Here is a 25,160-nt window from a genome sequence, read left to right on the forward strand (position 1 = left end):
TCCAGCCAAAAAGGGATCTGTCATCAAAGGGGCGCTGGGTATTTTGGGCTCCTCAGAGGGAGTAGTCTCGGGGGTTATGTCCTTTCTTGTTTACCTTTTTTATGCTTAATCCCTTTTCTTTGTATAGCTTCCATAAATCTTTAGTATCCACCCCATCTATTTGATCTTTGGGGACTCCTGCATGTAACAATGCCATGAACATATCCTTTCTAGATACTTGATCTTTCTTTGCATCTGACTTAGGAGGATGGGGCTTATTAGCTTCCCAATCCCCTAGATCTCCTAGCTGCATAATTTTGTCTGTTATCCCTGCAATAGGGTTTTTGGTTTTGTTCATGAGCAATGTCATTATCACTTGTTTATATGTGGGAGGAGCAGTTTTAATCAATTTGTTGCAAGCTTGGATGCTTAAGCCCATCTCATTTAGGGCTTCACCTGTCCCCCCAAAACTGCTCATTTTATGGTCTCCTCCCTTAACTTCTGTACACAGTCCCTCAGAGTATACCAGGGTCTTTCCGTATCTGGCCACATATCATCCATAGGATATTTATCTTGAGCCCCTTTGACTGCCAATGCCAATAAAGTAGTGCCATCATTTTGTTGGCCATGATCATTCATGGAGTGGGCATTCATGCTCCAATCTCGAAATGCTCCTGTATAACTAGATCATTAGAAAGAGTCACAAATTTGAGTGCATCTCCAGCGTCTAGGTTAATGCCAACGGCTCCCATGTCATATAAACAGACTAGCCAGGTTAAAATGGATTTGCCTGGCTTCTGGGTGGCTCGTGCCAAGATGTCAGAGATTTCTTGTTGTGTGAAATCCTCTGCGACATCCCTTCTAACCAGATGCTCACCATTTGATTCCATTCGTCTACGCCATAAAGGGCGGACTTATGAAGGTTTGGGCTGGATCTCTGTTTCGTCGTCAAAATCAGTACCCTCCATGTCATCATCCCACATATCACCGTCCCAGGTATCGGGATCCCATTCGGGACCTGCAGAGGCTATAGCCATATGAACCTTTCTCACATTCACCTTTCCTTTCCTTTTCTTATATTTATATTTGGCCACTCTCACAGCTGCCTTATCAGCTATCTATTGGTAGTTATGAGCTTGGTCTCCTAGCACATAATTTTGGCATTGAATCAGCGATAGGCGCAACTGCAGATCAGCAATCTCTTTCTCCAAAAGCGCCTTTTCTTTCTGGACCTTATCTCTGTCCTCCATGGCTCGCCGGTAGGCAGTCAACAGACACCATCCCCGTCGTGCCAGGAAAGAAACATTGTCTTTCCCTTTTCTTTCTACTGATTGTAGTGCCTTAGCCACATCCAAAGGTTCATACCGGTGAAGCCGGACATCCCAAGACTCACATAGACCCGATCTACGAGCCTATTCAGCAGCCAAAACACAAAGAGGGGGCTCTTCCCATCGGGTATCTCAACAGGCGTTGTTGTCACATTGGACATTTGAACAGGAAAGCCATTTCTTCACCGAATTCTGCTCACAGCGCTAATTATGTTTTAAACAGGGAAAAGGGGTCAGATCGGTCAAAGAATAGCATCTTTCCTGCCCAAAGGACCACTCAGAGCAAATATCTAATAAGTAAGCAATGATTGTTTATTAATAGAGATATACAAAATTAGGCTGAAACAGCTACAGCGAAAGAAAATCAGTAATATATGAGAATACAAGAATGGGAAAATGAAAGTAACATGAAACCTGGTACTCACAACAACCATGCCTTTAGCAGGGAAAGTCCCAACAGCACAGCCAGGCGAGGAGTGCCGGTTGAGAGAAAGGATCCTGGGCAAGGCGTCCCCTCCACGGGTGAGACTCCTGCCCAGGCAAAGCTAAGCAAGGGTTTTTATTTAGGATTTCATCAACGGCACATATGGGAACATCTGGTGTTTCTTTTCTTTAGATGTTAAGTGTTATCTAGTGTGTCCATGCACTGTGACTCCGGGTAATCATCCGGAGCCAACACAGATGGCCAGTCTGTGCCTGTTCCCAACGTTCCTCGAGTCTTGAGACATAAACAATTGCAGTTTGTATTGTGGGAGAAGGGCCAGTTCCCATCACAAGCAACTGCTTTGTATTCCTTCAGTGCAAATGGTTTCTGAGGGTCACGGAGTGGCCATTGTGGCTTTACTCATGTCAATTCAATTGGTGAAATTTTCTGTTCATTCCACCTCTTACCCAGATATTACCTGAGACCCTTTTACTGCTTGGTGACCTCCCTTTGGACCCCACATCATCCTTGAAAGTCTGCTATGCCCAGGGATTTATACCCCCAGGATCTACTCTGCCCTCAACTACAGCTTCCCCTCATACATAATGTGTTTTTACCTGTATGAAACCAGAAATATACTCAGCAGCAGCCCCAACCCCCATATCTCCTCAAAAGAATCCACTTTCACCAAAAAGGATGAGAGAGCAGAGTAGCCTGTAACCACAAACAGAAAGCATGAGAAAGAGGAAGACAAGGGCATGGCACACCCATGGACCCATGGCAAACAACTTAAAAATCTTTAGTAGTTCTTTTTTTCCCCAAAATCTCCCTTAGGCTGTTCAGCCCCTAAGGTTTTCAAACCTAGCCCCCTCCACCCATACAGTGTCTTACCCTGCTGCTCCCTCTTTCTTCTCTCTGCCAAATCCCCTCTCTCCCCACAACATTTTAAATTTCTCCTTAGTTTTACAGAGCAGTTGTGCTGAACCATAGCTCACGGGACCAAACTCATCTTGGTTTAGGGAGTGGGCTTCTCTTTAGCATAACTTCTAATGAGCACAATTGTAATTATTTTTAGTGTTACTATTTGTTGTTGTTGTTTTAATCACACCTTTGGTTACTTCTTCCATTAAAGGTTTTATGATTTTTTTCCCTTCTACTTTCTATCTTTTCACCAAAATTCCTATTAACATCTCCATACCTTTTTAAACAAGAATGTCATTTTTGTTGATGGTGTATATGCATTTATTTCATCTCCCCATGCTAGCTAGTCATTTAATAGTTGTAACCCTTACAGCTTCATTATTTAGTGCTTAACTGCTGCAATGAAGCCCTGTGTCATTTTGAAACTCCCTTTGCCTGCCTGCATTCCCTCACTGATTCTGATGAGTCAGTCTGGGCCAGAGACACCCAACCTTTCCCTCCCACATGAGAGCGTTTACCAATAACGGCAGCTCCTTTCTTTCCCTGTCTTCTCCTGCATCCACAGTTTCACCATCGTCTCTACCCAAAAGGAAGGGACATTTCAAGCCCACCCCTCTCACGTGCCCTCCCTCAACTGCAGGAGGTGTCTCTGCTCAGAAAAAATCCCTCTACATATCTTTGAATCTCTGGCGTTGTTTTTTTAATACTTAGTCTGGTCCTGACTGCCCCTAAGGTCCCTATGACACAATTATGAAAACGTCCTTTAAAGTCTGAGCAAGATAAACTCCACCAAAAAAATTTCCAGGTGAGGAGGGGTTATGAGAATGGCACATTGAACATATTCTTCAAAAGTGGCCTTGTCACAAAAAAGAAAAGCTGAGAAACTGATCCAGATTAAAGGAGACTGGAGACACGCGACAACTAAATGCAGTGTGTGATTCTAGACTGAATCCTGTAAAGGAAGCTTAAAAAAAAAGCCACAAAGGACATTACTCAATAAATTGAAAAACATGGAATATGAATGGGAGATTAGTTAAAAGTTTTATGTCGAGGCTGGCCTGGAGGCACAGGCAGTTAAGTGCGCGTGCTCCGCTGTGGCAGCGGCCCGGGGTTCACCGGTTCGGATCCCGGGCACGCACCAACCGCACCGCTTGTCAAGCCGTGCTGTGGCGGCAACCCATATAAAGTGGAGGAAGATGGGCATGGATGTTAGCCCAGGGCCAGTCTTCCTCAGCAAAAAGAGGAGGATTGGCAGATGTTAGCTCAGGGACCATCTTCCTCACAAAAAAAAAAAAAAGTTTTACGTCAATGTTAAATTTACTGAAGAGGATAACCTGTTGTATGTAAGAGAATATTTTTTTCTTAAGAATCATCTAATGAAATATTCAAGGAGAAAGTGCATGATGTATGAAACGTATTCTCAAATATTCAGTAGTGTATACGTATTTTTCATATATGTGTATGTGTGTGTGTTCATATAGAGAAAAGGAAGGGAGGGAGGAAAGGAGACAGAAACAGAGGAGAGAGATCGCAAATGGGTCAACATATTAACAAGTAAATTTAGATAAAAAAAGGGTATATGGTTGTTTATCATCCATGCAACTTTTCTACAAGTTTACTTATTTCCAAATAAGTACATTTCAAAAATGGATCATTGACTCTTTGTCCTGAATGTTACCTAACTTTTAAGATTTCTGGCTTTGACTCCCGCAGCTGCCACCACCACCATACCTAGACCTCGGAAGTGTGCAATGCCAACTTTAAAACAGTTGTCTCAGGTTCTGTCCCAGGCAAGAAACCCAGAATCCTCTTTGCACATTTGAAGATGCTAACATTTCAACAGGGTTTTACAAAATACTGGAAAAGAGCACTCCCCCTCCAAAAAAAGATTTTTAGAGACAGCCCTGATGGCCTAGTGGTTAAAGTTTGGCACACTCCACTTTGGCGGCCTGGGTTTGGTTCCTGGGCACAGAACCATAGCACTTGTCTGTCAGTAGCCATGCTGTGGTAGAGGCTCACATAGAAAAACTAGAAGGATTTAAAACTAGAATATAGAACTATGTACTAGGGCTTTGGGGAGGAAAGAAAAAAAAGAAAAGTGAGAGGAAGATTGGCAACAAGTGTTAGCTCAGGGCAAATCTCTCCCAGCAAGAAAAAAAAAAGGAAGAGGTTTTTAAAAATTATACACAATATAAAACGAAAAAAGAATAAAAAAATTCAACATGTTTATAGCATGGAACCCTTAATTTCTTTCTTATCTCGTGCCAGCAGGTCATTCATCTTCTGGAGTTTTAAGTTGTGAATTGGTTTGCCAGCACTTTGTCTGCCCTGCTAGCCAGTTACAACTCCTCCAGTGGATTTCTATCTTCCAAAAATGTGTTGACGTCTTTTGTCATATCTTCTCCCCTTCTTGTCATCCTCAAGCGCTTATTCTTTTTAAATCCTTTACTTGTTTTAACAGCTTTGTTGAAATATAGTTCACATACCATACAGTTCACCCAAAGTGTATAATTCAGTGATTTTTAGTATATTCACAGATATGTGTAACCATCACAACGGTAAATTTCAAAGCATTTTCATGATTTCAAAAAGAAACCTCGTGGGGCTGGCCCCATGGCTTAGTGCTTACGTTTGGTGTGCCCCACTTAGGCAGCCCGGGATTCACAGGTTCGGACCTATACCACTTGTCAAGCCATGCTGTGGTGGCGACCCACATACAAAATAGAGAAAGACTGGTAATAGATGTCAGCTCAGGGCTAATCTTCCTCACCAAAAAAAAAGGAAACGTCATAAACTTTAGCTATCATCCCTCCCTCCTCTCATCCCCCTAGCCCTAAGCAACTACTAATCTACCTTTATATCTCTCTAGATTTCCCTATTCTGGACATTTCATATGAATGCAATCTTATGTGGTTGTGACTGGCTTCTTTAACTTAGCATAATGTTTTCAAGATTCATCCATGTTGTAGCATGTATCAGTACTTTTTATTGCAAAAAAAATATTATGTTGTGTGGATAGACCTTATTTTATTTACCCAATCATCAGTTCATGGCCGTTTAGATTGTTTCCACCTTTTGACTAAAATAAATAATACTGCTATGGACATTTGTGTACAAGTTTTTGTGTAGACATATGTTTTCATTTTTCTTGAACATATATATACTTAGAAGCAGAGTTTCTAGGTCATATGGTAACTCCATGTTTAGCTTTTGAGCAACTGCCAGACCATTTTCCAAAATAGCTGCACCATTTTTCATTCCCACCAGCAGTGTATGAAGGTTCCAATTTCTCCACATTCTCACCAACACTTGTTATTATCTGACTTTTTGATTCTAGCCATCCTTATGTGTGTGAAGTGCTATCTCCTAGTGGTTTTGATTTGCATTTCCCTGGTGCCTAATGATGTTGAGCATCTTTTCATCTAATCTTTTACTTTTAGTGGCATTTTGCGAAGGAGAGGAGATAAACAAGTGTGTTTGATCTACTGTGTTTAACTCAAAACACAATAGCTCACTGTAAATGTATGACAAGAAAAGATTTTCTTCTAAATATTTGAAAACTCTCACATAGTGATGACAAGTCCTTATCAACATGTACAGTTTTCTGCTTCTATACTCTTTGCTTGCTGTGGTTACTGTGTGATTAAGGGACTGCAACACTGCACTGCATTTGCTCAGTAAGGTTACTTTCTGTGTGGGGTTGAGGGAGGAATCCACTCAGATGACTCCTCAGGCTTGACTACAGGGCAGAGCAGAACTGATGGCCGAAGCCTCTAAAGCTCAGTGCTTTTTGTCACCGATGCTGTGTCCATCTGCTGTGGGTCAGGGTGCTCCACAGGTGGTAAATATCAAAGAAGTGTGAGAGCTGTGACAGCGGCACATAGCATACGTCTGGGAGACGGATGGCAGGATGATCCAATGAGCTTTTGCCCTTTAACCACAGTGTGGGAGATGGGCCGTATCACACGTGCCAGATGACATCTGTGAAAGCTGAGTGAGGGGTATGTGGGAAGTCACACTGCTCTTGTGCGTGTTTAAACATTTCTGTGATAGACAGCTTAAAAAAAAAAAAGAAGTTGGGTGCCTCATAAGGAGAGGGAGGGGATGAGAGGATGCCCGGCAAGGGGGGCTCAGTCCATCAAGATGAGGGTTTAGGTCTCTCAATAAGGACATTTCAGGAAGTGCAATTCCTTTGAGGTTAGGAAGAAACCTCTTTTCATATAACAGGAAAGAAGGAAAGGAGGAATGGGAAAGTGTTTTCGTGAAAGTTTTGATGGAAGGTTCCCATCTCATGGCTTCTAGCTCCTCTATGAACGGTAGTCCAGCACACCTGCTGAGCAAGTGGAGATGGCCTGAGTTTGAGGAAAGTGAAGGAGATTTGAAATAACTTTGGGTAGCATCAGAGAGAATAAACTAAGGAACCAGTGACCTAAGTTCCGTTTGCTTTGTTCACGTGTTAGTAAGCATGGGATAATTATTTGTGGAATGAATGAATGATTTCCAGGTAGTGCTGGGGCTAAAGTTATCATGGCACCAGTGGACTTGATTGTGAGATTTACTTCAATAGTGATCAGTTACTTATAGGAAGCCGTTCCTGGAAAAGGCAGAGAGATGGAATTTTTCCAGACAGGAAGGATTAAAGAGGATTGGATGGGGCCCGTTTGTAGTGGAACTTTTTAAATGTTGGTTACCTGGTTGACCATCAAGTCTACCTTGGAGAGGAGGGAAATGAAGACTAGAGCTTGGTGGATAGATGAGGAGTAAGTGGAAAAATGAATGGCCTGGAGTTGAAAAATTAACAAGGGTCATATAAACCGGAAGAATCATGGATGAGGCCAGAGGGTGGAATCTCAGATTGTGTTAATCCAGATGGCAGAAGCGTTCCTGGTAATAAGCTCTGGAGTGTGCGGCAGTAACTGCACTGGAATGGAAGTAAAAGATAAGACGATGTAGAAACTGGGCTATTGGCTGGTCCATCCATATGGATGTTAGAGAGCTCCATGGCCTCCTCACCTCTTCAGGTTCTCTGCCCTGGGCCCCTTCCCATCTTTTGTCCCTCCCAGGGCCTCAACCGAATCTGCATTCTTTGACCCTAAGCTTCAGACATTTTAGGGTTAATGGCGTAACTCTGGACAAGAAAATATAAATGTGCGAGTGAGAAAGGGCTATGGTAGATATCGGTTTTGTTTTGTTTTTTAGCACTCAGCATTCACAAGTCTTTCTGGAACAACTACCTCAAGTGCCCTCCAGGACACTCACCCCATGTTTGAGTCCCAGTCTGTATAAGTGCAGTTGCCTTCCCTCCAGACCCCTACTGTAAGGGTGGGTAAGTGTGCAGTCTGTGGTGAGCCCCCCAGATATCTGCAACCTGCTGCATATTCTAAGACTCACCTCTGGTTCCTGAGCTGCAGGTGTTCTGAGAGAGACCTACCATGGCTCCACCAAGGCCATGGATATCAAAGATGGCACCACCATGCTGATAGGGGAACCTTACACACTAAGGGCAAGATCCTGTGTATTTCCTTCAAGCACGGATAGAAGGAAGGCATCAAGATCACCCTCTATTAAGAGGGTGATGCCATGCCTGACAACATCCCTGCAGATATTGTTTAGTACTCAAAGAACAGCCTGGTACCTTTTTGGTATAAGGCATCAGTGTGCTGTGCAGTGCTCAAATCAGCTTCATGGAGGTAGTGCCTGGATCAGTTTGAAGAAGAGGGGGAGCAGGACAGGGTCACAATATGGGGATGAGGCATAATGCTTTGTTCCACCAGCAAGGCCATTCTTTCCCCTCTTCATTTTTCCTTCCCTCCCCACTCCCTCTAAAGCATCTTTTCCTTGTTCTCAGCTTCATTTTCCCCTGGGAGGTAGATGGCTGCCTGGGCAGCATTCCTACCACTGATAGCTCAGTGATGCTTTTGTTCTGTAACAAAATGTCATCTGTTGGCAGTCTGAAGAAATACTCAGGGAGGGGAACCACTTCTCCCAGCTGCCTTTCCAGTAGGGAAACCTCAGTGTCAAGTCTAAAGTATGCTTCCCCAACACATTACCATGACTCACGTGACAGATTCTTAAGTAGCATCTATGCTGTTCCTAGTTCCTCCCCACCAGCCCAGGATCCACTGTAGCAGTACCCCCCCAAACACTCCCATTCAGGGTTCATCCACCTGTGGGATCCTCTGGTCAGTGACTTCTAAATCATGATGAAGCCACTGTTTCTTCCTCACTGTTATTTTCTGAGAAATATACCTGTCCTTGACCCTCTTCAGATGTAGAAGACCTGTCTTCCCTACTGCTCTGAAGGGAGCAGAAGCATTCAGTGAGGGGAAGCTGTGGGCTGCTCTACATTTTCATTAAGGCTAAGCTAAGAGGCAGGAGACGGAGTCCATCTCAAACTCACCAGGGAGGAAATGGGCTTTGTGGGGCATGTGATACCTGTCTCTCATCAAGAGCTCCAGGGGACTGGTGACCTTTTAGAAGCCAAAGGAAGCAATTAGTAAGAGCTGAACTGACTCCTTCCTTTCCTGAAGCACAAACTCTGAGTTACCTGAAACCCATGCCCCCAACACAGCACATGGAAAGACACCACTATTATTAGAGAATCATTTATTGGGAAGAATCAATATTGTCTACAAGGAAGGAATTATTTTGGGGTGGGAAATTTTCCTCTCTGGAAATTCTGGAGAAGCATTTTCTGTTGAATCAGCAGAGACAGATCTCTGAACACAGTGCCTTCAGCAGTGGTGGGAACAACTGGAGGTCCCTGGTTGGCTTGACGCCTACAGGTGGGGCCTGGATGGGGCACAGGCTCCCTGCGGGGCACGGATGAGGGATGCTTTTGATCCAATAGCTGGTCCTTAAAGGCCACAACTTTCTGGAGGTGTCTGTCCTTGTCTCTGCTCCGTCTAACTCTTGGATAACTCTGGCCGGCAGAGAGAGCTTCCTGGCGGCAGGACTTGGTGTTTGTCACTTTACAGGAGGGAGCCCTGTAGCTGGAAGGATGGCCCTGGATGGGCTCTGCCCGGGCCTGCACTTCTGCCTTCTGCTGAGTTTTCCCAAACTTCCTCAGGGCAGGAAGGGGCTCTCGAGGACAGGTGGTATCTATCACATGCCAACGCCCCAGTTTCTCCTCTGGGGACTTCCCAGCGTCTGTCATGATCTTCTGAGCTGTGGTCGTCTCAGTCATGGCAGCTCTCCTTGTAACTAGGCCTCTGCTCTGCGCGGGTGATATGGGGCTGCCCTTTTCCTGGGAATTTTCTTGCTTTTTGCATTTTATCCCAGGATTAAACCATTGCAAAAGGTCATTCATTTTTTTTCTGAAGGTTTTAGGAGGAGGCTGTCCCTTCTGTGATGGGGTCTGGGAAGACTTGCTCCCAAGCATCTCCTCTAATGCCATGTCCTGAGTAGGGAAACGCTTCCTTCTAGGTTGGGATGTCCCCAACCCTGTGTCCCCTCCACCACACTCTTCTGCTTTGGGGCCTGGAGTGCTCACTCTCTCTGCAGCTGGTGGGAAATTCTTATCCTGGCACCTCCTTAAGACATGCTTAGGGACCCAGGGCTCCTGCCGCTGCTCCACACCGATTCCTCTGTTCTCCAAATGGACATGCAGCACCTGGGAAGCTCCTGCGTCCCCGCTAGAGACACCCTGGGCATGAGTCAGTGAGGCCTTGTCAGTCAAGCTCTCTGAGGCAAGGGACCTGTCAGTGGGTTGGCCTCTCACCTGCCTCTGCTCCCTCTTCTCCAGTTTAAACTTTAATTCACTCAACAGCTGTTCTTTAAGGTCTGATGATTTGGGAACTGGTCTTCTTGGTGGGGGGCTTTCAGTGGTCCCAGTAGTTTCTACTTTACTCTCATTCACATTTATCATTTGGGAGCTTCCTGGCTTGCTGGTTGTCAAGATGTCACCAGTTTTTGATTGAAGAGCATTGAGCTCCTTGGCCCTGAATATCTCCCTAGACACGTTGAGCATGGAGAGAGGTTCTGACTTCTTCTCCATCTTTTTGGCCTGTCGTGTTTCTACTCCATCCCTGGAAATCACATTCTTTTCCTTTGGTTCATGTCCGGCCCCAGCTTGCCTTGCAGGCAGCCTTGGGGGACATCTGTTGCCTAGTTGAGTCTGTCTCTGACTTGCTTTGCCTGTGATGCTGTGTGTGACAGGCAGAAGGGTCTGTTTGGCACCCTTACTTCTCTGAACATCCTCTGCAAGCTCTTGGTTGATGCCAGAGGGTGATTGTCTCGAGGACCCCTGTCCTTTCTTGCCCACAGATGAGGTGGCAGGGCCAGGACGATCCCGGACAGGGGCTGAATTTGTTGTTCCCACTTTGTCTCCATGAACAGATTTAGAGCTTCCTCTAAGGGGCTTGAAGCCCCCAGATTTGGAGTCCAGCTCAGAAATCAGGTTGGTTGAAGAGGGAAAGTGGGAACAGGATAAGGACTGGGATGCGTCTTCCAATTTAGAGATCCGTATGGATTCAAGGACCCTGCAGGGAAGGCCCCACAGCATTCTCATATGAAACTTTTTAATATGGGCTTCCAGCATCTGCCGTGCACTGGAATCAATGAAGGAAAGCTCCTGGAAAGTATCCAGGGTGTAGTTCCCACCCACTGATGGTTTCAAATTTCTCTGTTTTTTTGGGGTGTGGGATTTTTCAGAAAGCAGCAGTGTCTGCTTGATAGCATGCTGTGAACTATGCACAGTCCCAGGAACCCGACCCTCGTTGATTTCCTCAAACTTCTTACTCAAATATACTTTCAGGACATTTTCAAGTTGTTTCTGAACTAGACTGCCCCCCGAGGCCCTTGAATTTTTCCCTGACAGACTCGCCATGTGACTACCTAGGTCTTTCTCAGAGTCATACCCCAGATCCTTATCTGAAGACCTCTCTGAGTCACTCAGCAGATGAGCTTTTGGGCCATTCTCTGGGCTGTGTTGCTGATCCTTCCCCCCATCCTTCTCTAGCTGAAGCAGTTCTGAGCTCCTTTCATGGAAGCTTTCGGGTTGGCTCAATCTGACATTTAGATTTTTGTTCACAGAGACCCGTGAGAGTCCACGATCACTCTCTGACTCAGGTATCTCTGAAAAATTGCTCGGAGGTATCATCAGTGACAGAGAGTCACGGATCCTGCAGGGCAGGCCCCACTGATGTTGGATGAGCCGCTTTCGAAGGTGATCATCTAGTTTCCCTCGAAGCTCCTCACTGAGAGGAAACTCTCCAGGAAGGATGGATATTGAAACATGGGCTTGGGAGCCCTGGTGATAAGGAGAGTTGGGAGCTGAAGGACAAAAGTCTTCCTGAGATCTGTGGACCACAGAGGGTAAACCCCACAAACTTTCCTGTTGCTTCTGCAATACGTTCCATTCCAGGTGTTGAATTTCAGATGAGGTGAGAGACTCTGATTCATTATGGGGTCTATGGAAACTCACTCCATAGGTCTCAGTCTGGGCTAGAGGACCAGATGGTACGATTCGGGGTGAGGATTGAAAATGGGCCTGGGGCTGGACCGGAGTGAGAGGTAGGGGTTGGGATTGGGGCAGGGTTTGAGGCAAGGATTGAGGCTGGATCTGAGGCAAGAACAAAGGTAGAGGATGGGGAAGTACTGGTGGTTCTTGGTCCATGGGGGCATTCGAGATTCTATTGAAAATGATGATTGAGGAACAGTCACCCGAGACATGGTCAGCAGTGGACAAGGACTCGCTGTGCAGAGATGGGAGACCCCAGAAGAGCTGGACACGTTTTTGCTGTAAATGGTCCTCTGGGGTCTTAGGATACAGGGGCTGCTGGTGCACGTGCAGCTCTTTTGGTTTGCCTTTGCTGCTCCAAAAAGGAAGAGAGACTGCCGGGTCATGTTTATGAGCAATTGACTCCAACATTTTCTCTGAGGAATTTAGTTGGTAGTCTGGCCTAAGTTCTTTTGGAAAAGAACCCCTTTTCTTTTCCTTTTCCTCCCGTATCAGGAAATCACTCCTCTTTTGGACTTGTCTCTCTAGGAGTGCCAGGATATCGGGGCTGAGAAATGAGAGGTTACCAGGCTCTCCAAGGTTGGTGGCAGGGTCTCCCCCAAAAGAGGCCTCTGAGGAATGGGGGGCAAGAAACTCTTGATCAAAATCACATTGTGCCAAGGTGGAAGGGAACAAGTCTTTGCCATGAGCTTGCCGTGAGGAGAATTCTGAAACTGACAGGCTTGAATTGTCAGTGCCTCTGATTATTGGGACACAGGTGGACAACTCACCAGGGCTATCTGGAGATGAGTTCTCCGGGACAGGCTTCAATAAGGCGGAAATTGATTTAGATTTAGTGGTAGTTAAAGGGTGGTCTGGCGGTGGTGAAACAGACAGGGTTAGTGGTGTTTGATAACAAGCCAGTGAATCAGTGGGATTCATTGTCTGGGACAAATCTGGTAAAGAATTGATATCTTGGCAAAGAGTGGGGTCAAGAGAGAAGATGGTATGCAGAGACAAAGTGGCCTCTGGTTGGAGAACAGGATCTGCTGTCTGAGTGTCATGTGGTAGGAGAGGGGGAGAGGCAAGGGGTTGGGGTGGGGAATGGTCCACTAGGAATTTGGACTCCAACGGAAGAAAAGGCTCTGGTGGCAGAGAGTGACCTGGTGGTGAGAGTGAAAGAAAATCAGCTGAGGGTGTCATTGGATTAGGTGAGAGAATGGAGGGGGCCGGTGAGGAAGGCTCAGACAGAGTGGCTGGTATTAGGTTTCCTGGAGGGACTTCTGAGAAGGCAGAGGACACAGTGAACAATGACTCAGTCACAGAAGCTGTGGAAGCCAAAGAAGACACAGAGAGAGTATCGTCTTCTAGGTCCTCCAGGAATAGCAGCCGATTGACCTCTGCAGTTGTGCTGTTACACACCTCACAGGAGGAGTCTGGACATAACAGTTGACGAATGTGGGTGGTATTATGATGCTGGCCCAGGGGGCTGTGAGAGACAGGAGGTACAAAGCTGCAGCCAGGACCAGAAGAAGGAAAGGAGGATCTACTGGTCTGGCAGGGAAGGGGCCCCTTGAAGCCTGCTGCCCCTTCACGTTGTCCCACATCCATGACTTCACAATACACTCAAGAACCCTCACCCCAAGGCCTTCATTCACATACCTGTTCCTATGGTTACCCCCTCCCATGACTAGGGCAGGCTGCACTGAATCCCTGGAATTGCATAGAATATGCTAAAGAGGGATCAGGAAAGAAAGAGAAAGACTAGTTACCTTTTCAGAATAGCAATCTTCTTCCTTTCCTCCTCTGTTTCCCTCTCATAATATCTCCAACCTGGGAAACCAGAACAGTGGGTTTTGGAGGGAGTAGGGAGAAGCATGGGTGTTAGAAAGGAGTCCCTTTATAGGAGACCCTTGGGATATTAGACTCTGAAAGCCCGGAGAATCAATAGATGAGGTCAAATCATCGGTGATGATATTAACAAGGTTCATATGTGTATGTTGCTTCATTTGTAAAGTACTTTCACATACATTATTTCATGTGATGCTCAAAACCACCATGTGAGGAACTCAGGTCAATGGTTACCTCAAAGAGGAATCTGATGATCCAGGAAGTCAAAGTACTTTCACAAGGTCAGGAGACAGAAGTTCTGACTCTCGACTTCTCACATGGCCACCTATTAGGCAACACCCATTGCCCAGGTCCATCACTGCTTCATGCCCAGAGGCGGGCAGAACAGGAATCTGAGAAGTGTCTCAGGGTTCTGACTGCCTTCCCATGAACCTCTCCTCTGAGGGCCCTGTTTTCTGAGAGGGATGGTATCTAGCAACTGACATCTTCAGAGATCATGGACCTGGGACCTCATGGAAAGGACAGGAAGAGTCACCCTTGGAGAGCTCAGGTGGAACAGGCAGAACTTTACCTCTCGATGTTCCGCCTTTCCTTCTCCTCTTGGCTCTGCCCTGACGCTGAGAACAAAAAGAAAAGAATGAGGGGCTGGGGCTCATTTCTCTCCCTTCTCTGAACTCTAGGAAACTCCTAGAGGTATCCAAGAATAATATTACTCTCTATTTTAATTAATAGAACTTTGTGTTCCCTCCTTTAATTAATTTTTAAAGGTGATAAAATATTTTCAGTTTTTCTTTTGTTGGAAAACTCAAAGAAGCATTTTTGTCTATGAGGTCCACACTTGATATTCTCAGTCAGAAGTCCTATGCTCAAGGAGGGTGTAGCATCTGAGATCAGCAGTCCCATCTGTGCCCCCTCAGATAGGACCCTGTATCCTGGGACAGAGCTTGGGCTCCAGCCTCTGCTCAGAGGCTCAGCCCTGCTCTCCTGATCTGCCCAACATGAAGGAAGTTTTGGTCAAGTGATGCCTGACGTGGGAATGTCACTCATGATCAAGTGCTGGGAACTGTCTTCTCCTGCAGAGATCCCAAACTCTCTAAATAACCCAATCCAGGACTACAGAATCACTGAGTCTGGGATTTTATCCCAGAATCCTCCACCACACCCAGGTGGTCTGTGAGCTTCAAAGTGAAACAGTCCCAGCTGAATCCCCAGCCCTGCCTGGCTCATTCCCCTGGAAGGATGATTTCTACCCTCTACTCAGACTTTCCATCTTGGGTGTCTCTCTGAGCCAACCAAACTCATTTTAAAATGTGACAGTAAACATGCAAACAACAATAAAGAGTCCCTGTTGGGGGCTTGCTCAGGGTTCCTTACCTTTTTGCTGTCTTTGGTTTTCCAGAAGTTTGGTAAAGTTGGAATCCCCACCAGGCAGCACAGAAACAGAATGAGCAACCCCAACCCACACAGGAAGGTGAGGTTGGAGTCAGTATCCAAGAATGTTGAGCCAAAGCTCAGACAGGACTCAATAGGGCTATTCAGAAATGAGAGAACGTTCCATTGACTGAACTCCATTGTCTGAATCGCAAGACTGCCTAAGGCAACTGAGCTCTGAGAGTGCAGGTGCCTGACTCTAGTCCCAGGCCTGCATCACAGAGTATTGAAGAGTCACAAAGGGTTTCAGAGGGTGGGGGAGGGGACAGCATGAAGAGGTGTGCCCACAGCCCCTCCCCCATCCACCAGCCTGGCAGATCTCTCCACCCCTCCTGGGCCCTCTAGGTCCCTCTGCCCTGCCTGGCATCCTGTTTTCCAACTCCACCCTTTCACCATATCATATATTTACCTTAAATTTTCTGCTTGTTCCATCTGTACTCCAGATAGTACCTGAGTTCTTCCTACTGTTTGGAGAACCTGACTTGGGTCTCACCAATTCTGTTGCCTTGAAAGTCTGAAACGCTGCCTGGAATTTCTGCCTGTCCCCAGACATTTACACTCAGGATCGTATACATCCTCAAATCCATCTTTCCTATGGAATGTTTTTGCCTTACATGAACCCAGATATAGAATTTAAAGTTCTACTACACTTACTCAGTTTTGTGAATATTCAATAGCGAATTTTAGTTTTTTGCTTCAGTCAGCCTTTACCATCTTCATTCAGAGAGGCTGACAAATAATTAAAATGAATAATTCTTTATTCAGCATTCACAAGACTAAAATCCATACAGGTGTGCGTCACTTAATGACGGGGATACGTTTTGAGAAATGAGTCCTTAGGCAATTTCGTCGTTGTGCGAATATCATAGAGTGTACTTATGCAAACCTAGATGCTATAGCCTCCTACATACCTAGGCTCTATGGTACGAGTCTTATGGGACTACCATCATACATGTGATCTGTTGTTGACCAAAATTTTATTATGAGGCACATGATTGTATTGGGGATAGAGTCTCTTATGGCACCAGGTCCATTTTTGCGCACCGCCCAGAAAGCCAATCACAGAGATGATGAGATTGCAGAGAGAGAGAGAGGGTTTATTAATCACAAGGCAGCCGAGTGTGGAAATGGGAGAATAAATCCCAAATCAGCTTTCCCGAAAATAGGGACTCAGGGATATTTATGGGGTGGGGTAAAGGTGGTCTGAAATGACTGGGTGAGGAGAGATGAGGTAATTGATGATCTGCTCAAGCGTAGTCAGTCTTCATGCCTCTTCGTAGGATGCGTGTTCACAGAATGGTGGCATTATCATGCCCTGAGGGTGGAGTTTTAACCTCTTGCCGTCAAAAGATCGCTTATTGGACATATGTCTGCTTGGGTCCAGTTGATGAGTTGGTGGTCTCAATCCAGTCTGAAGTGGACAAGGAGTTCAATTCCTGAAAAAAATAGCTCAAACACCCATTACCATGGTGACTCAGGTTCCAGGGAGATGTTACCTATAGGAACCTAGTGGGAGTCAGATAGCATATTGCCTAAACAGTACAGTTAACATTGGATAAGTTTATCATGCAGATTTAAGTCCTCGCTTTCCCTTTTGATAAGTTTCTAGGTAAGGCCGTCCCCCGCTTCTTCCTGGTACAGGGAAGAATGTACCTTTACAAATGGAGATTTCCTTTCCAAATGTAAATGTCTCTTAAAATGGTAACAGAACTAAGAATGGGCTTAGCAAGGACCCTCCAAGTACCTGGGGATGTGTATGGTGATGGCCTGTTCTGGGGGCAGGCCTCCCATCCCAAATTCTTTTGGTCAGTTAGTGGGGGTGGGGGCCAAGCTGTCTTTCAGGCAGAGACATATTTTGAGGTGGCCAATTCTGATCCCCCATAGTTACTAGCTGCTTAATCATCAAGGGCTAACTGTTTGCCGGTTTCAAGTAGGGGCATCGGTGATGTGGAAGTGAACTGCCAGATGGCCAGGTCCTCCGTTTTGCTTATGTTGTCGCCTCTAGAACTGAATTTTGAGTATGATGGCAATGGTTGTGCTGCTGACTGTAGCTGAATCTGTCTGGAATTTGGTTTCACAATAAAACTTAGTACTTTTCTCCCTAACCTCTAGGACACTGTGAAGTTTAATGATATCATGAGGCTTGGTGCAGTGGACTTTGAGAGATATGTTGCTCTGTCATACAAGCTGAGACAGTGGCACTATCTACCCAAAGCCTTTGTGTTTTAATAGACCTCTCAAATCAACTTTTCAGAAACAAGTTTGTAGCTGGAAAAACCTGGGACCCTGTCACTGTAGCCGAATCAATGAACACAGTGACCTGGGATCGAGGAAAAGAAAAATGGTTTAATTTTGCCAGCAAAATGGGGCTGCGGTGGGCTCGTGCCCCAAGACCCACAGTCCTCCTGAGGCATTAGGAGTTGAGATTTTTAAAGGAAAGTCTGTGGGAAAGAATGTACTTTTCGTGACTGTGATTATTTGCTGAGTAGGAGTATTGTATGGGTCCCAGACCTTCTGGCACCAGGCCAGCTGTTATCTCTATCTATAGCAGGAGATTTAGGGCCCCATAGATCAATCTTCCCATGCCATGCAAAATTGGGCCCTAGAGAGAGGAAGGAAACTGCCGCCAATTAATGATTACAAAGTTTACAAGGTTTTATTTATTTATTTTTATAATTTTATTTATTTATTTCCCCCAAAGCCCCAGTAGATAGTTGTATGTCATAGCTGCACATCCCTCTAGTTGCTGTATGTGGGACGCGGCCTCAGCATGGCCAGAGAAGCAGTGTGTCGGTGCACACCCGGCATCCGAACCCGGGCCGCCAGCAGCGGAGGGTGCGCACTTAACCGGTAGGTTTTAGGTGGAGGAGGGGGAGCTGTGGCTTTGCAGTTCAATGTTTTCGCATTAGCCTGCCTTTGGCCAAGATAAAGGAAGCTACGGGTGTCCTCCGTTTGTTTGTCTCCGTGTGATGAATGGTAGAATTGGCACCAGGGAGCCAAGGAGTTGGGGGGCTTCAGCTTCTTGATAACTTTTGGATATCAGTTTCCCTGTAACAAACCTCAATTACTCAAACTGGTAATTACCCAGAACTTCAGTGCATAATGATTTATTACCTCCATTTGCCTTGTGGAATTCAGGGATTCAAAGGCTAAAACAATCAATATCTACATGTGAATGGACCTTAGAGAAGCAGAGAAGGGGAATAAGGGCTTTTTAGTTTTTAACCCCATATATGCTGGATTCAACATAGGGGAACTGATATCAGGGCCAGCATCAAGTTCTTTTTGTAAGGCCAGGATTTCGTTAGAACATCAGTATACCTAATATTAAAGTAGTGCTTTCTGGTTTTCCATCAAATTTTCCAGACTTCTTTATTTGCCCTACTGCTCAATAAATTTCTAGTTACTAGAGGGAACATGAATGAGAAAGAGAGCCTTTGTTGAGGTTATGGAGTGAGGGTGGTTTTCCAGAATATTCCATGATGATTTGAAAATTAAGAACTCTATGCATGACACGGACACATTTGCACTGCCCAGGTTGTATGAGACTTTTCTTATTTCCCTCTAGTGCTTTCTCCACTCTGCCCTGTGGATTTCTACAACATCATTTTCACATTTGGCAATTGTTCCTCATTTAATGAATGATGACTATGGCAAATGTTGTATTAGAAATATTTTAAAATGAGTAAAGACATTGTATTATTAAATGTAACTGCTTTATTTCTTCACATATTCACAAAAGATGCCATAGATCTTATTTGAAGTTTTAATAAATTAGAAAAATCACCACCAAGGAATAAGGTTCTGATTATTCAAGTGGCCACACTAACCAAAGACTGATCCACCCATTTTTTTTTTTTTTTTACCTCTTCCTCTGAGAGATGCTCATCTCAGTGCTAGTTTGTCTAATAGAGTCTAAATCAGGGATCAGCAAACTATAGGCCAAATCCAGCCAGCAGCCTTTTTCTGTGAGTAAATTCTTACTGGAAGGCAGCCCTGCCCATCCACATGAGTCCTGTCCACGCTGCTTTTGTGCTACAGCAGCAGAGTTGAGTAGTTGCAGCAGAGAACACATGACCCGCAGAGCTGAAGACATTTACGGTCTGGCCTGTCATAGGAAAAGTTTGCTGACCCTGGTCTACGATGTGTTTCTATATATTCTTTGACTATCCGTTAAGCTCTGAGCTCCTTGAAAGCACAGACCAAATATCATTTCTCTTTGTATCTTCACTGTTTATCACACTGTCTTGTTGGAAAGAAGTGCCCAAGTTCAGAAAGAATGAAAGTAACCTAATCCACCTGTATAAATAATCATGCTCCCCTCACCCCTACCCTTAAAGAATATGGGAAAGAACCATTGAAAACTGGGCATAGGGTGATTTCCTATCAGGACAATTTTGGGTTGATTTTCAGGAAAATCTGTATCAACAGGGCAAACTCTGACCTTGGTGGGCTACAAAGAGTTGCTTCTGTTCTCATTCCAGCAACCTGGGGATGAGAAGGCAGGGATGTGAGGGAAGGACCGATGCAACCTTTGTTCCCCAAGAGCATTTTCATACCTAGTGATTCCCCACATGTATTTGTAAGGATGTCCCGGTGTCAGGTGCTGGGCGGCTTGGCTGAGGACTAGCTAAGTGGGCGTGCTGGGATATTCGTGTCCCCACTCACTTTCTACCTTTGTTTGAATGCTCTGGATTGACTTTCCCTACATATGTAAATCTGAGAAATGACTGGAATGTAAATTCATATTTAAAAAGGTTCATAGATCTAATACCTGGTTTGAGTAGGAATTGGAAAGGGCTCAGGAAAATACTCTTGGCTCGTTTCCTTAATAACCACGCCAGAGGTGGCAAATCTGTACTGTTTATTACCACTCTGATCCCTTATCACCCTTCTGCTGTCAGACTTCAGTAATAGATTACTGCATTATTTCAGACAGAGCCTCAGAAGCCTTCTTAACATATTCCAAGTAACTGCCACCAATTAGTAAGAATTGGCACATGAGATGAAATGTTCCTTTCCAAAGCTGGTTTTTCATATTTCTAAATGTCAGAATCTTATTCCACCTTTTATTTCTTCCTTAGCTCCTCATGTGGTAATTGATCCAGGCCTGAAGGCAGGAACTGGGGAGGTCTGGCAAACCAAGGCATTTTCATCAGACAGCAGAGCACAAACAAGGTGTGAGGTGACCAGATGGAGTAAAGCAGAGTGTGCACTGGAACATCACAGGCAGTGAACTTGGAAGAGGAGGGAGGAGCCAGGTTAAGGTGGGCATTGGCGTTCAGACTGAGACATTTGAATGTGATTTGGAAAGTCAGTGTTCCCAAAGGCTGGTAAGGGTATTGGGGTTCTCCAGAGAAACAGAACCAATAGGATAGGATGCGTATACGCACACACGCACACACACACACACACACACACACACACAGAGACAGAGAGATAGACAGACAGACAGAGGGGTAGGAGTGGGGATTTATTTTGAGGAATTGGCTCCTGTGATTGTGGAAGCTGGCAAGTTCAGAATCTGCAGTCAGGCCAGCAGCCTGGAAATTCTGGCAGGCGTTGATGCTGCAGTCTTGAATGTGAAGGCAGTCTGGAGGCAGAACTTCTTCTTCTTCAGAGGACCTCAGTCTTTTCTCTCAGGTCCTTCAACTGATTGGATGAGGCCCACACACATTGTGGAGGCTCACTTGCTTTCCTCACTGTCGACTGATTTAAATGGTAATTGCACCTGAAAAACACAAGAACTGCAACATTGACTGGTGTTTGACCAAACAATGGGGCACCGTAGCCCAGCCAAGTTGACACATTAAAATTAACCATCACAGTCAGCACAGGTGATTTTCTGTGGTAGGCATTCATGTTTTAAAATTTGTGTTATATATTTTAATTTCATTTACTTAAAACTTCTGATTTCACTGAAGTTATTGGTTAGAAGAAAGGTAAATTTATTTAAGTAAAACAGAGTTGATTTAAAGAAAATTATTAAATAAATATTGGGCACATACGGTATATAGATATGGTAAGTATATGAAGGTTGTACTGAAATAACCGAGATTAGAGAATGGCAAGCGACAGAGAATTGCTATTGTTGACCTTAAACAAATGACAGCCAGTGATTTCTCCAGGAAAAGTGGATTTATTCAGGATCGGCAAAAAATTGCAATTCAGGGTCTGCAGCCATCGCAAGCTATATACAAGTCCCTAGCAACAAAGTGAGGAGAAACTCTTTTATAGAGGGGCTGAGGAAGTTGGGAGGGCTATAGTAAACAGTGAGTCCATTAGAGGGATTGAGAGTTTGAAGTGCAGTGGCTCTTCATTGGCTGAGTTGTGATAGTCTCTCATTGACTGAGCTTCTTGCTGGTCAAGAAAAAGAAGTCTTTCTTCTTTCTGTTGTGCTCTGCTATGAGGTAGGTTGTGAGAGCTCCCCCTTTTGGCCTCCTAACTCCATTTTAATGACGTTTTTGATGATTAATTTCTACACTATCCTGCTGTAACAAGAAAATGTCATAGGGAAACGGGGTTTTAGGAAGATTAATTCTGCTGCCCTGAACGAAGGCCATGGACAGAAAAAAATCGTCAACAAATAATAAATATGAAAATATTCTCTCTTGTTATAGTAGTAAAAATAATGCATTTTCGAAAGATACTAACTTTTTGCCCTATTTTCTGAATGTAAGTTTCCCAATCTGCTGGGTTTTTTTAAAAAATTGCTTGTGCTACTTCCCCCCCCCCCCCCCGCCACAAATAGAAGTTGTAAATTTTATGTAATCTGAGCAGTTGGTCTTTTGCCTTACGATTTCTTAAGAGGATTTTAAACTTAGGAAGTCATCCTTGGTTTTAAAATCACAGATCTAATACCTTGTTTGAGTGGGCATTTGGAAAAGGATATTTTGAAAATATTTAACTTTTAATGTATCTTGGATTTATTTTGTTATACACTATGAGAGATGGGTCTAAATTAATTTTATTTCCCTTAAATTCTTACCCAGTTATTCCTGCACAAGTTAATGAGTAGTTCTTCCTTTCTGGTAATGTCACTTTTATTTTCCAGCAAATTCTTCTATAGAACAAAGTCAATTTCTGGACTATCTGTTCTGTGTTATTTGTCTTATTTTAATTCTCATAGCCTTACAATATATTTAAATATCTAGTGTGGCTAGTCCCATCTCATATTCTTCATTCAAAAATTTCTTTGATGAACTTATCAGTTTTTTCTTCTTGAGAACATCAGAAGCTAGTCATATCTCCAAAATTTTCACGGAATGTTAATTGGATTTTGTGTAAATCATTTTGAGGATTGTGATGAGTTTATGTATAATTCATTTATGTATGAATTTATGCACATTTTCAATCAACTTTTGATGTTTGTGACTATAAAGCACAGATCAGAGTCAATGAATTGGTCTAAAATAATAACAAAGACATTTTATGTCAGTTGCCTCCTTCACTTGAGCAATTTAGATATGTAAATAGCCATATTGAATTTAATTCCCTCACATTTTTGCACCTAAATGTCTCATTGAGATATAATCCAACAATCAAGGCTCCAATAATTGGCCTCAGGGAACAGAATAAAAGAAACAGTAATATACATTGTCAGTGAGTGGATTTAGAAACTCTTGAAGGGTAGTCCCCATTTCAACTTTCATTTTAATTTATTAGTATTTCAAATGGAAACTCATGATCCCTTTCTGCAAGGATCTTTACCTTGGGTGTTTATAAATTTTTTTCTCACTTCCTTGCCCTCCTCATGCTGGTGGTCATCTGTACACCTGGTTCTCTCAGCCTTGGCTAATTCTTGGTGCTCTTGTATCTCTCCTGACAGCAGAAAGCAGTGATCAGACAGGTTGAATGATTCAGTGGAAGTTGAATCTGATCTCATTTTAGCCACGTGTAAGAGGCAACCTGCTGGAATGTAATGCTGGAATTATCTGATTGCTGCAGGCCTCTCTTTCTTCTCTGCCCTGGTGAATGACTGCTAAAGGAATTTAAAGCCTGTAAAATACAGTACATGTCTATTTGTTGATTTGGCCATTGAACTGGACATCTTGCCTTCTTGCAGGTAAAATTAGAGAGAGGTATCACAGATTCTAGATTTTATTTATAAGGGCAAAGCATTTAAGTGTATTCACTTAAGTTGCTTCTTGATGCAGTGTCTTATTTCCCTTTAAACTAGACTTCCAGCTGTGAACCCAGATATAAAAGCAAAACAAAACAAAACAACAACCCAATCAAAGAAATCTCTGTTTAGCTGCAAAGACTGTCGACCTGAAGAATAGAGTTGACATGATGTGATTGGTCAGTTCACTGATCTGAAGGAAAGGAATCCTTTATTTGTGGCTGGCTAAGGAAGGCCAGTTACAATGCATAAAAGCTGAGAAATGGTAGGAGAAAGTGGAGAAGCAAACATGAGAAGAGAGAAAAACTGGACATAAGAAAAGTGTTGGGAACAGAAGAAACAGGAGCCTTTAGAGTTGGTGGTGCCAATGTTGAAGAAGATTATGGTGACCACTGTCACATTGCTGGTCCCCAATGGTCCACATCTCCCAGTATTTGCCCTTGTGTGGTCGTCTCTCTTTGAACCTGAGCTGAGACTGTGACTTATTTTAACTAACTGGAGGTAGCAGAGTGCTGCTGTATCAGTTCTTGATCTAAGCCTTAAGTTCTGCTTTTGTGTTCTCAGGAACCCTGTCTACCTTATAAGAATTTTGTTACCCTGCCAGAGCGACGTGGAGAAGCCATAGGAGAAGCCACATAAGAGGGGGAGGCTCTGAGAGAAAAGCCCAGCTGTCCCAGTGTCCCAGTGAAGCCCAGGCCCCTGCTGACCTACCAACTGGATGAGTCCACATGAGTGACCATTGGCATGATCAACAGAAGAGTCACCCAGCTAAGCCCAGACTGCAGAATTGTGAGCAAATAAAATGTTTGTTGTTTTAAACCACTAAGTTCTGGAGTGATTTGTTATACAGCAAAAGATAGCTGCTGGTATGACAATCGAGGAGAAAAGTAGGGATCAAGACCCAGTGACTCTGCTCTCTGGGGCAGCATTGTGTAGAGTGAAGACGCAGGCCTGGGACCAAAGCAAGCTTGGTTCAAATCCTTACTTTGTCCCTTTTTAGCTCTGTGGCCTTGGGCAAGTTATTTAATCTCTCTGGGGCTCAGTCTTATCTGTAAAACGAGAAAAATATTTCTTCCCTCACAGGATAGTTAAGAAATGAAATGAGAAAGTTTGGGGCACATAGTAAGTAAGTACCCACCAAACATTAGTTCTCTTCCACTTCCTCCCTGTGGTTCCCTCGCCCCCTGAGGGGGTGAAAGTGATCCAAACTACATTGACTCTGAAGGGTGGTCTGGGACCTGCTAAAGGCAGTTCTATCACAGGTGAGTTTTGCACTGTGTGTGTGTATTTGACACACATTCATTGTGTTTATATGAAAAAGAAGTAAACTCCTAAAATACAACTGATGGATTTTTTTGAATGATGGCAGATTTTGGGGCCGCTGCTGGAGTCAATGTGTGTTTGTTTCTATGTCTCAGACCATCTACACCTGCTCCTCTGGAGGACCGCAGTTGTTTATTAGACTAACCTTCAGTCATCAGAGAATGTTGAAGTTACATTCAGCTTGTTTTACTGCAGAAGGCGTGGAGGCATATACTATATTGCCGTTAGATTTTCACGAAAAAGCATTACTACCTCAGTTCTTTATAAAGTTCACTTAGGCAAAAACCGCACATTTTGAGACAGTACTAGATAAAATCTGGTGCTTGTTCAGTCCTTACCTTC

At 44.2% G+C, this 25,160-nt stretch overlaps 1 protein-coding gene and 1 long non-coding RNA gene across 2 annotated transcripts in view; one reads left to right on the forward strand and one right to left on the reverse strand.

The window, feature by feature from the left end:
* LOC131419961 (uncharacterized) overlaps positions 1-24,767 on the forward strand; it is a 48,847-nt gene extending 24,080 nt beyond the window's left edge. Inside the window, exons 5-7 of the long non-coding RNA XR_009223407.1 lie at positions 11,686-12,035; positions 20,458-20,640; positions 23,202-24,767. This is a non-coding gene — a long non-coding RNA (uncharacterized LOC131419961). The remainder of the gene's footprint in view (positions 1-11,685; positions 12,036-20,457; positions 20,641-23,201) is intronic.
* LOC131419959 (spermatogenesis-associated protein 31D4-like) lies at positions 9,291-15,584 on the reverse strand. The gene is made up of 4 exons (XM_058565584.1): positions 15,317-15,584; positions 14,514-14,559; positions 13,864-13,924; positions 9,291-13,580 (listed from the first exon to the last, which is right to left on the reverse strand). Exons 1-4 carry the CDS (start codon positions 15,512-15,514, stop codon positions 9,296-9,298), a joined length of 4,590 nt encoding a protein of 1,529 aa, XP_058421567.1. The 5' UTR covers positions 15,515-15,584; the 3' UTR covers positions 9,291-9,295.
* Positions 24,768-25,160: the final 393 nt, after the last annotated feature.

Source organism: Diceros bicornis, chromosome 22, assembly GCF_020826845.1.
Source record: "Diceros bicornis minor isolate mBicDic1 chromosome 22, mDicBic1.mat.cur, whole genome shotgun sequence".
Taxonomy (NCBI): Eukaryota; Metazoa; Chordata; class Mammalia; order Perissodactyla; family Rhinocerotidae; genus Diceros; species Diceros bicornis.

What these genes read in the sequence shown, in the direction of transcription:
- LOC131419959 (XM_058565584.1), bottom strand. Translation starts at nt 15,514, where the DNA reads ATGGAGTTCAGTCAATGGAACGTTCTCTCATTTCTGAATAGCCCTATT. An exon ending in GAAAGGCGGAACATCGAGAG is followed by an intron (nt 13,925 to 14,513) that starts GTAAAGTTCTGC and finishes CTGGTTTCCCAG; the next exon opens with GTTGGAGATATTATGAGAGG. An exon ending in AAGATTGCTATTCTGAAAAG is followed by an intron (nt 13,581 to 13,863) that starts GTAACTAGTCTT and finishes TGTCTCTCACAG; the next exon opens with CCCCCTGGGCCAGCATCATA.